General features: G+C 34.0%; 1 protein-coding gene across 5 annotated transcripts in view; it reads right to left on the bottom strand.

The window, feature by feature from the left end:
- Positions 1 to 504: 504 nt before the first annotated feature.
- Positions 505 to 12,151, bottom strand: part of LOC106786826 (telomerase-binding protein EST1A) — a 94,861-nt gene continuing 83,214 nt past the window's right edge. For all 5 annotated transcript variants that reach the window (XM_014748627.1, XM_014748629.1, XM_014748628.1 and 2 more), the window contains 4 exons: positions 8,547 to 8,709; positions 4,291 to 4,511; positions 3,132 to 3,216; positions 505 to 2,718 (listed from right to left, as the gene is read on the bottom strand). In XM_014748627.1, coding sequence (XP_014604113.1) covers positions 2,579 to 2,718; positions 3,132 to 3,216; positions 4,291 to 4,511; positions 8,547 to 8,709 — 609 coding nt within the window. In that variant the 3' untranslated portion in view covers positions 505 to 2,578. The remainder of the gene's footprint in view (positions 2,719 to 3,131; positions 3,217 to 4,290; positions 4,512 to 8,546; positions 8,710 to 12,151) is intronic.

The raw sequence follows: 12,151 nt of genomic DNA, 5'->3' as shown, positions 1-12,151 counted from the left end.
TCTCTTTTCTTCTTCTTGTTCTCTTACTCTCTATCGTCTATTTTTTTATATTATCGCGTGCATATTACTCTCTCTCGCTCTCTCTCTCTCTCTCTCCCCCTCTCACATACGATCACTAAAGATCTTTAAGTAATTACAATTTCGTCAAAAAATAGGACGTTATTCTCTTTCGCTCTTTTAATATTTCATCCTGAATCCTCTCTACAATAATCTTTTGATTCATATGATTTTTCTTGTTGTTATCTTTTTTCTGTTATCTTTTTTCTATTTCCTTATTTCTTTTTCTCTGTCTTTCCCTCTCACACGCTCCTCCCTTTTTCATTTAAAATCGTTTAGAAAGAACGCTCGGTAGAAAAAGTTTATAACGACGCCGCAACCGATTGCAGAGTATAACTTGATTTGTATATTCTATAATAATTCGTACACTTTTTTTTTTTACCAAAACATCAAAACATTTTTTTTTTTTTTTTTTTTTTTTTTTTTTTTTTTTTTTTTTTTTTTTTTTTTTCAAATGAATAGAACATAGTCACAACAAATCAGTATAGTCTTTGCCAATCAATTCTTACCGTTCGGAATGTTCGCAACTCTCTTTGATCGCTTTTAATAATATTCTTTCTTTCATTCTTACTTTGCACGTAATCAATTTTGTCATTAAAGCTCACAAATAAGAAAGGTTACGATACTGATTGTAAATAATCACGATTATTGGTCCTGCTTAAATCAATGCATAACTTTTCTATTATAATTACTTGCCTTATTACTAATCGCTAAATTTTACAAGAACAATTGTGGTAAATTACAAATAAAGGAAAAAGCATACGGTGCGAGCAACATGTACGTTCTATTTTTTTCGCTACGATCGATCCTCCGTCTTACAGAATTATTACCATCTAATCAGCCTTTACGTCGTACAATTCGGTGCTGTTATTATTATTATTATTCATTTAAACGATTCAATAATATATCACTGATAAAATACATATAATGCATATATGTATATACACATAAGTACGAAAGTTGATAAATTTTTTGCAGATACTGTGAAAAGTAACGAAAGAAAACAAGCACCTCCGAAGGCTTTCATTATTTTGTCCTAATTATTATCTAAATAATATTTAATTGAACAAGGTAAAGTGTTAAAAGTAAAATATTATCTCGTATAGAATATTTCAATATTTGAAAACTAGATTACATTTCTCTAATCTATTAATAAAAATACTTTTATTATTATTATTTTCTTTTATTTAAAAAAGAAGAAAAAAATCGGGACTAAAAGAGAACATTGATAATATATCATCGCAGCAATATCAATTACTCTACGAAAACGGTAAGTTTAAACGCGACTAAAAGAATGATTAACAATAATATTTTAATTGCGTTTAAAGTCATTTAAAAACTGGAATTAAAAAGATACCATCCAGATTATTATGAATTTTTTTTTTTATAATTGAACTATTCTGTATGAGGATATATCAAACAAGAAGAGATTAAAAAAGAAAAATGACGGAGATACAAAGAAAAGAAGATATATGACTGATGCCAATCGCACAATCCACAACGAGTGCAATATATATCTAGTGCATACATTGTAGAATATACGAAAAATATTCAAAACTCGTACAAATATGTGTATTCATACAAATACGATTTAAAAGGATGATATACAACAAATTCAGTCACAATAGATGACCCCCTTTGATAAAACGAGCCTAATAAGAATAAAATGTGTAAAAACTGTCATTCAATATACTTGCTAAACTCTTTCCATTTTGTTTGTCTTTTCTTTCCTTGTATTTTTGTTGCTGCTTTGTTTTTTTTTTGCTTCTTTAACATTCCTATCTTTCGATTAACCGCTTCCATTTATTCGTATTTTTGAGCAACCATTTTTTGCTGCACATGGTACTACCATATCTACTTTCCCTTAAGAGTCAGCCTTCATATCTCATGATCGATACTTCCCTTACGTTCGTTTCATCTAGATTTTACTTCAAATATGTTGAATCAAGGAGAATACGGAGAAGTTGAGATTCAATAATGCAATGAAAAGTATTGCGGTCTCAGAATCTGTGAAAGGGTATCATTAAACTGACGATTTGAGTATATCATTTAGGTTAAATTCTCAACGCTCTGTATTCTCGGCAGCTTCTACTATTTTTTTTTTTTTTTTTCTTCAATTTACTGTTTAAAGCGAACGTGCAGAATCTTGTAAAAACATTGTGACGAATGTTTGAACATTTTTTGCAAAGAGAAACAAAAATAATGGGAAGAGTAACGACCAAGATACGTGGGTTCGAGTTTCTTTCTTTCGTTTTGCTTTGTTTTCCTGTTTTTTTTTTTTTTTTAAAGGGACGAACTTACGTAAAAATAAAAAAAAAAATCACGTTTTTCGTTAACGCGTTTTTCCTTTGCAAAGGATTTATTGGTTCAGCAATGTGAAGAGAAACGCTCTTCTTTTTCTATTTTCCTCTCTTCTTCTTCGCTGTACTTTTGGTCTAAGTTTATGGTCTTAGTTTGCGCGGCGGGGAACGGGATATTTGTTTCATCAGTGGGAATATTTGGTTACGAAGTTATAGTCGTCTCAACCGAGGCCAGCCCATTCCATGAAGTCGGGTACCTCTCTCACCGGCACGTCCCTAGCGAGGGCTTTAACTCTCAGGTTTCTGTCTTCCGTCAACAGCACGACTTCTCTCTTCAGACGTCGGGGCTGGTGGTTCTCCTCTGTCGAGGCAAGATAAATTAGATTTTGTAAGCTTACGAAAAAATGGGCTCTGGTTGAACCAGGATTTCAATTCGATTTCCTGTATTTTATGTTTGGTATACTCGCAACTAAGCTACCTTTTTCCCGACCTTCCTTCAAATACCCAGTTTCCATTCTTTCGTAGCTTCTACAAGACTAATATGACTGGTGTCTTACATATATATATTTTGTTTTTCTCCCCATCTTTTTTTGCAAAATTAAGTTATCTACATTTATCGACTTTTTTCGATAGGTTATTGATATCGGTTAATTATTAATCTCCAGAAATTATAATCATTTGCTTATTCTAATTTAATAAGTAATTTAAACCAAATTTCTCGGAGATTAATTAAACTGATTATCAACGAATGTACAAATTTGATATTCAACATACCTGGATTATTAAGTTCTTTGATGCCTGTTCTACACAAGCTCAAGCACGTAGCCAGAATTCTGTCATCGTTTCTAGTCAATTTATCCTGCAACGAACATCAAAGAAAAAGTTTACAATATTACATCATCTCGTTTTATTATTTCTTTAAACGTTCAACTATTTCTGATTCGAAACTTCAACAAATATTCAGAAAAAACCGGGGTGAAAAAGAAGAGAAAACCAGACAGACAAGAGACAGGACAAAAAGAAATAATAACGAAGGGATTCTCGTTATCATGTCTCTCGACAAGCCGAGTTTCGTGTTTGCAAACGTATCAAAATCGTGTATCCGATATATTACTATGAAGAAATGCTGTAGAAATCACGAATGCGTGTTTCGCACTACAATTTATTTCACATCGAGTAGAATTCATCTTTTCTGTACGGTATAGGAGAGAATTTCTTGGGTACTCGATCTCTTATCATAAAATTCGTGCTTCAATGAACACCGATCTGTAATCCCTTTTCCTCTCTTCTTTGGCACCCTCTTTACTTCTTTGCATGCGTGAAAGATAGAATGGCTCCCTTTTTCTTTCTATTGATTTTTCGTTCCAGACCTATCAGAATGATAGAATTCAATTCTGATTTCTTTTATGACTTTTCTTACAACCAGGAAGCCACAATCAAAAAGATAATAAATATAAAAAAAAAAAAGAAGAAGTTAAACAAAAGTTATTTGTTCTACCGCAGGACAATATTGCTGATATACTTTATTAGTATCTATCTGCATGTTTATGCATGCACATAAGCGAATATTCTAGTCTCCGATAACGGCAGGAAGTAGTATACGATATCTACTTGGTTTTAATCATATTTAGACAGATCAAGTCTTGTTAAAAAAATAGAAAGCGCATATCCGCATTGAGGTAGTGCTATTTCTATCAAGAGTAAAAAAGAAGTGATTATGGATGCTTGTATGTTAGTTTAAAATGCTTTTTTATTCTATTCGAGGTAACTGTACTCATGAAAATTTATAATTGATCCAGTACAGACTGAGATATAAGTTTTAAGTCTTCCTGTTTTTTTAACGAATATTCGATGATTTTTTTTATTGATAATAAATTATTCATCGATTGGATGGACAAAGGTTAATGATGAAAATAAGGGATCAATAATTTACCTTATCGACGTCTTCTTCAACGGTAAAGGTACTGGAAGTTAAGACAGTTCCTCTCGTAGTCAAACATCGAATCGCTGGATTTCGGCTTCTAGCAAATGCCAATGCAGCTTTTGCACTTTCTGCCACTCTGGCTACATGTTCAGGATTCAAAGTCGCTCTCGATGCTGGTGGACAATCCCTGGCATCGGCGCCTCTGGTCAAACCTTCCAATTCGTTTAAAACTGTAACAAAGTTCCATTCGTGAAAAGAATTAAAATTCACTTTTGATCCTCGGACAAAAGTCTCTTGTTTGATGATGATCCCAAGATTTCTGCCGTATCGCATCAAATACATTCATAAAATTATCGATAATGTTTTTTTGTACAACATCCTTTCGGTGTTACAGAGAAAGAGAGGGATCGAGTAACGGCAAGTTTTAAACGGAAGTTAAATGAAGGAATTCGCGTTAATACTGTTTACTGAAAACTTTAGTCGTCCACCCTTTTTGTGAAGTTCTATTTCAGATATTTACTATTATCGTAAGAACCGGTTTCTCAGACTTATCCAGAAAAAGAAAAAAAACTCATTTTCTTTAGTACCATCAAGAAGACTTAAAGAGAAGATGGAGAGAACTTCTGACAAACTTAACAGGAATTTTCTTTGCCTTCATGCTCGTGGATAATTCTCTTGATCATTTTTTCAAAGAGAAAACTTTAACAAATTTATATAAAAAGTAAGAGGATTTGCTACCGTTTATACAAATACAAACGACATTTTAACTTAGAAGAATATTATCTAAACTCTTCATAAAATGTTTTGATATAATAAAACACAATCATTATTACGAAATAAGTGCCTAAATAACAATCAAGGATTAATCGTTAAAATGATAAATAACAAAACAATAACAGAATAGGATTGATAAAGATGGAATGTAACTGGTGTGAAAATGTTCAAATAGATTTTCTTTTGAAATCAAAGGTCGAGTAAATACGGTAGTCCTTCGAGGAAGCAAAAGAGAGAGACTAGGATGATGGTGAAGTTCAAAGAAACACGATGGGCCACGGGGCTTGAAACATGGGTGCTCACGCAGTCGAATGGCAGCAAGTAGAGCGTCGCGTACCGGAATGGCACCAGTCTCTTCGTCGTCGGCCAATCGTCCCTCGTTTCAGACCGCACATACATGCATTCATGTATGAGCCGTGAGAACCTAACTGTGAACGTTCAGCGTGGTCCGTTGTCGGAGCCAGACAGACCGTGGCCGGCCGGTGAGGTCAAAGGGCAGCGCCGCGGCACTCGATTTTGCATGAAGACGTACTTTCGTTTTTCGGTCTCCCTCTCCCTTCCCATATATACACGACAAAATATACGCATGTATGTGTGTATTAGTCCTATGTATGTATGTATGTACGCACAACGAACTAACGACTCGTTTCTTCTCTTTTCTTCTTCCCACTTGGCAACGCACGTATCATATAAACCGTAGATGACAGAAAGGATGGCTGTTCGGTAGAAGGATACATTCACCGAAGTATCCCAAAGAAAAATCGAGAATTATTTTTTCGAATATATTTTTCGGTTACGCATTTAAATTTTGCCTACATGAATTACTGTATATTAGTGGAACGAATGGCCGAATATAACGATCGATTAAGATCCTTATTATTATTAAGGGTGGAATTATTTGGAGAAAGATACAAAAGGTCAAAAATGATTCTTAAATTTTCTTGATAGACTCGTATACACGTTGACCTATCTAAACTTAGACATCTTAATGTTAAATCATATAATTTCATACCAAACGACGAATGCACAAGAAAAAATGTATTTTTGGACCAAGGTCATTTTTCTTTTTTTTTACAATTTTCAAGAATTATTATCACTTACACAGACGATCTTACACACAAGATAACGTGCCGCAGAAATATTGATCAAATACACACCGGTCGTAGGAATTTTGCACATTTTACTCGATTGATATAAACAATAGATAATCACTTTAGTTGTTTCAGAGAGAGAGAGAGAGAACGAGAAGTAAAGAAAGAAAAAGAAAGACATATTCGTTTATGCCTTGCTAGCCGATCGGATCGCGATACGAGATGGTACCCCACGAAAGATGCAAATGGAGTTTGGGTAAACTTTGTTCGCCCCAATAAATTAAATGTCTACCAGCCGTATCCTCTTCCCAGACAATTCACGGCAAATCGAGGGAGGGAAAAGAGAAGATGTATTCGATTTAAGTTACAAAGAAAGGAAGATGGAGATAGAAAGAGAGAAAGAAGACGATGGGGAAAGAAAATGTATAAACCCTTCTTGTTTTCTCGAATAAATCCTTGGCTACTAATGTTAGGGTTACTATCATCGAAAAAAAACTTCTCGAGCAAACATGTTTTTCTGTTTCGCATGTTTATTTTGTTCCTCCTCTATCTCCTCTTTTTTTTTTATTTTTATTTATTCTTGAAATTCTATAATCGGAAATGTAATTATAATTACGGTGGCCAAATAAATTATAGAAAAATAGAAGAAAAGCGGAACGAAAATGAATATCAATGGTACTTTTTTTTTTATGTCTGTCTATAAACAACGGTTATAAGACGGATAATAAATTCATAGGAATATATGAAATTATTTTTAGAATATACGCGGGATAATAAAATTAAAAAGTATATTACGTAGATCTTGGTCAATTCTACATTAAAATACTTATCAGATTCCTATATCAATATCAAGACTATGCAAATCGTCACGGCAAACATACAATACGAATCGAGAAAATTGACCATTGGTATTTGGAGAATTCCGCAAACATTGTTCGATTCAATAGTATTATTCTCTTCGGTCCCTATCTCGTTCATTGTGCTGAGAATTACGTTAACGCCTACAAAAGAATCCTTTCATCCTTTCCGATTAACATTAAACAGACAATCGAAAAAAAAGAAAATATAAATAATAATTTAAAACAATAGAAGAGAAGACAAATTTGAAAAAAATTGTGTTTCGGTTTGATTGTTTAAAAAAGAATAAGAAAAGATAAAATTAGATAACATTTGAAATAATGATTCTTCTTATTTCCAAATAAAAAAATGATTGGACATTTATAAGGAGAAATAAGAAAATCTTTGCCAAAAACACGCTGCGATTGATCCGCATTGAAACTCTACTATTTTTATTCAACAAAAGTGTAGAGGTGGCAAGTAGCCAATGAAAAGGATCAAAGACCCTTCTTCTCTCACTTCTTCCCTTTTTTTTATAGTCGATTATTTTATACGCTCCCCAGGCTCGCAGGGGATATTATTTTGGGTAGGGTTACAGCATGATTCTCCTCTCTCTCTTTTTACCATCTTCTTTTCGATCGGATAATCGATAAACTTCGGTAAAAAAAGAAAGAAAAAAAAAATAACCGCTGAGGTCACGGGTCAATCGACCCCTACGGTTGCTCGTGGCTATCTGTCTCTATATTCTTTTATTTTTTTCAGTCCATTCGTATATACCTTGTATACGAGTAGATTTCAAATTAAGCAAAGCAAAACTCGATATCCCACTGGACCTTTCATATTCAAAAAATTAACGCAATTGTCATCATAAAATTGACTACGACGAAGTATAAACTCATTTTTAATTTAAAATCAACATCAATTCTTTATTTCTCTCTCTCTCTCTCTCTCTCTCTCTCTCTCTCTCTCTCTCTCTCTCTCTCTCTTTTTTCTATGTTTTTTTTTTATAGTGGAAAATATAAATTTTGAATCGAGTCAAGATTGATAAAAATAGTAGGAAATAGTATCATTTTCAGAGAAAAGTATTTATCGATAATTTTTCGTTTTGTTTTCATTTCTTACGTTTCATTGTGAAAGATTCTAAAATTGTGTCTTCTGTGATACCGTTCAAAATGTTCATGTCAATCTAATTCTGAGAATTATAAAAAATTCAAATACTTTATTTTAGTATACTCTCCAAGAAGTAATACACTCGTTCTTCGTATTTAACCTTTGGTGCATTCCTATTTCAGTAATTAAAATTCTAAAAACGTTAATCTTTTAAGATAAGCCTAAAATGCTTTTTTTTTTTTAAAAAAAAAGTGTAGTAATGGATTATTTTTAGAAATATTTAACGTAACTAATTTTAACTTATTGTTTAAACATGCAAAGATCAACGGAAATTGTTGATAGATTTTCTTAGTGGATGATATGCCGTATTGATCCATGGCGCACGGAGACCGGTACGTAATTAGACACTTATAGAAGTTAATTTTAGCAAAGTTTCTCATCGATCGTACTTACCCACTAACGGTACCATCAACGTATACATGGGCTGTGCTCCTGAGGTAGCTTTCGTAATACTCTGCAATTGTGGCAAATAGTCGATGAAACAATTGGTGTCTGGTACCAATTGTTTTGGTTTCACTTCTATTTCCACTGACACCGATGATTTCTTTAAGATTGCCTGCAAAATATATTATTATAAAAATTATATTAAGAATTGTTTCAATGAATTGTTTACAAACCGAATTGAAAGGAATTAACACGAAAATATAACTTCTTCCGTTAGGATAAATCTCGTTCGTTGGGGTATCGTGGGGAAAAAGATGGGCAGAGTTCATAGGATGCACCAGAAGACACATTACCTTCCAATTGAATCCCACGTATGCGCACGATGGATCGCGAAACAGTCGCGCACACCACGGAGAACAATGTCGGCTTGGGACGGCACAACGCGAATGCCAAGTAACCATTGTTACGACAAAGGATAAGGAAAGTAATGAGTCCCCTAATGTCGTTTTAAGTCGTGGGACGATGATCGATATAGCATACGAGATTACTTTAAACTGTCTCTTTAAAAAGTCACTTTATGGGGCTCTGATGTTTCCGCTTGTGGTTAAAACTACTTAGCATCTATGTCATTTTCTATTTTCTTCTAATAATTGTTAGTCATTTTCTCTTATTGTTGTATTCTTGTTTTATGATTTATCTCATTCATTAATTCATCTTCTTCGTAATTAAATATTTTCTTAAACGAAAGATTACAATTTTGTAAATCGCAGAATAATATGTATCGCGACGTTCCCTCGGTGATATAAACGCTTGGCTTAGTGGAAAGTATTCGAACAACTCGACAAGTCTAATTGCTCGTGAAAATACACGGACGGAATGCAAAAGTAGTAATGGGTCTTACGCACCGAAATATATCGAAGATAATACGTAAATGTCACGCACGTATCGACGATCTTCTTCTCTCTTCCTTTCTCTTTTTTGGCGAGAATTCGGTACGTCTCAAGAAGATTCAGCTTTCGTCTCAATTCTCGACGCATCGCCACATTCGAGTATATTACTCGCAATTTCTATTCCGTGTGGCGCAATATTGGCATAACAGGGCCACTCTCGCGTTTTCTGACGAATCTCGAGTCGAGTAAGAATTCGATTTGTCAGTCCTTTTACTGATAGTTCGTTGTCATTGGTAAAACGCGATCGATAAGTTAGCTTACTTATAGCCGATATGTCGAGTTGGCAAAAATAAATTGTAGGATTTAGAATTCAGAAGGTAAGAATATTCACTTTAAATTTCAATTTACGTACGTATATACGTGAAATATTCTCACAAAATATCACACAAAAGCTTTCCAGATTTGTCCTGTGTGTTCTATGAATGTTCAAAATATATTGAACAATGAAGAAGAAATCGGACAAAAATCACTGTAAAGAAAATCGAATGTTAAAATTTGTATAAATTGCATGGAATAATGTTGAATGACGTTGAAAATCATTTGCAAGGGATAATAAGTTATCGTTATATGCTCGAGTAAAACTTACTCGTATTCGAGAGGCACTTGAATACCTCGCTACAGACGTAACGTTCGCTCGACTAGACATCGACTCCGTGAATGAATGGGGACACCTGTTCCGATATTCAGGTGGGCACGTCGGGTTATTCATAAGCGAATATGTAAGCCGCTTGTTCTAGTTATGGGGGAACGGAGCTTTTTATCTCCAGTTGATCGGGACACGTGCATAAGTACCGAAAGGGAAAATAAACTATAATGATTTAAATCTAACGAAACTAACTTAAACTATATTAAATCTGTTCATAGATTTCAACGTAGTATATATTCAAAATTGATAAGATTTATTAAAAAATGAAAAAATGTGTATTTTGTCAATTGAAGTTTAGTTTATCAAAAATAATGAACGTATAATGAAATTGGTAGAATTGTCATACCTAAAAATATTTGGACCATACAATATAATCATTTTTACGTGAAAGTATTTGTTCGGAATCCATGATTATTAAAATTGAAAGAATTTTTCTCATCGTACGAAAAAAATGCACATTTTTAAAATGTGCCTCTATGGGAGCGATAATAAGGAGGCATTCGTGATAGATTTAGTCTAAGTACTTGAATAATTCAGGGTTTATAAAGCTGTATCCAGAAAAGTGAGAAATCTAGGTTTGTGTCTCGGTCCAGATCACTTGAAAACTTAATTTTATCGTGAATCCTAAAATTCGGAAATAAGTTAAGAAACATTAACAGAATCTTATCACAAAAAGAAATATCTAAGAGTATTAAATAAAAATATATTAAAAGGAGTGTATGTGAATGCGCAGAATTCGATTTTAACCTAAAATCATATCTCGTTATTTACTCAATTATTCGATAAATATAACGTTTATTTTAATCCTTTAATTAGTGCATCAGGTCTGTTTTAAAAATTGTTCTTTCATCTTCTTCTTACTCTCAAACATATTAGTCTATTAATTTGAACATTACAAAAAGCACAACCGTACAATCTTGTCGATTATCAAGAAAACATCAACCTGTTAATTACCGACATGATTTTGCTTTCCCATGGCGCCTGCGGACACTTACGTTCTCAGACTCATTAGAGCTTATGTGGTCGATAAAAAAATCTTTTACTCCCATTTGAAGTATTCGTGGATTCCTGAAGAGCGTTAGGTGGTACCGTTGTTTCATTTCCTCCACTTCTACAGCCTTTTTGAAACACACGCCTTCGTTCTCGTTATCGTATTCGTCACTTTTTCTTCTCACATACATATAAGATTCTACAAAGAAAGAAAGATAGAGGGAGGGAGGGGGGAGGATGGAAGAGAGAGAGAGATAAAGAAAGAGAGAAAGAAAAAGGTAGCCCTTGTCCGACGAGTGCCTGGCTGGTCTGGCTGGTCTGCCCTCCTCAGTTGCCCTCTGCAGTTACCCCTCCTCGCCTCCTCCATCGTGGCTTCTCGTGAGAACCCGCCTTGTATCACGCATCGCGGTTCTAACGCCCGCGCATATTAAGTACACACCGACGTCCTTTCCATACACCACCAAGAACGATCTCCAGCTCGTGGTAACATTGTAAATGCGCTACACTCGCAGAAACTTACTCGCACCATTAGGAGGGACGGCCAACCATAAGAGCAAACGAGATGGAGAACACGCGTGGTTTGACACGGATGATGAGGAACCGACACGGGCCCTCTTTTTAAATTGCTTTCTTTCGTTCTTTCCTTTTTTTTTTTTTCTGTTTTTTTTTTTCCCCTCATATTTTATCATCCAGCTTGTCCAACGATTTTCACGAAGCGAATATGACTTGGCCCTTTTTTATTCTGTCTGTCTGTCTGTCTGTCTCTATCTCTCTCTCTATCACCTTGTCTTTTTTGTTGTTTTCATTGTTTTAATATAACGAGAAAAAAACTTGAACGAATTGAATGTTTAAGTATTTCCTAACAGTACCTGATCATTGATTATATTTATTAATATATAAGTCTCAAAGGGAATTATTGACGGTTAATAAATCTGATGAACAATTTATTTTGAACTAGTTGTACGTTTCGTCCCTTACTGGGGACTTCATCAGCAACTTGATCATTTAGTTCACGTGTCAATACATAT

The sequence above is a fragment of the Polistes canadensis genome, unplaced genomic scaffold (assembly GCF_001313835.1).
Source record: "Polistes canadensis isolate GaletaPanama2010 unplaced genomic scaffold, ASM131383v1 scaffold_84, whole genome shotgun sequence".
Taxonomy (NCBI): Eukaryota; Metazoa; Arthropoda; class Insecta; order Hymenoptera; family Vespidae; genus Polistes; species Polistes canadensis.
The sequence above is the reverse complement of the archived record's forward strand: the minus strand, read 5'-3'. Positions and strand labels throughout refer to the sequence as shown.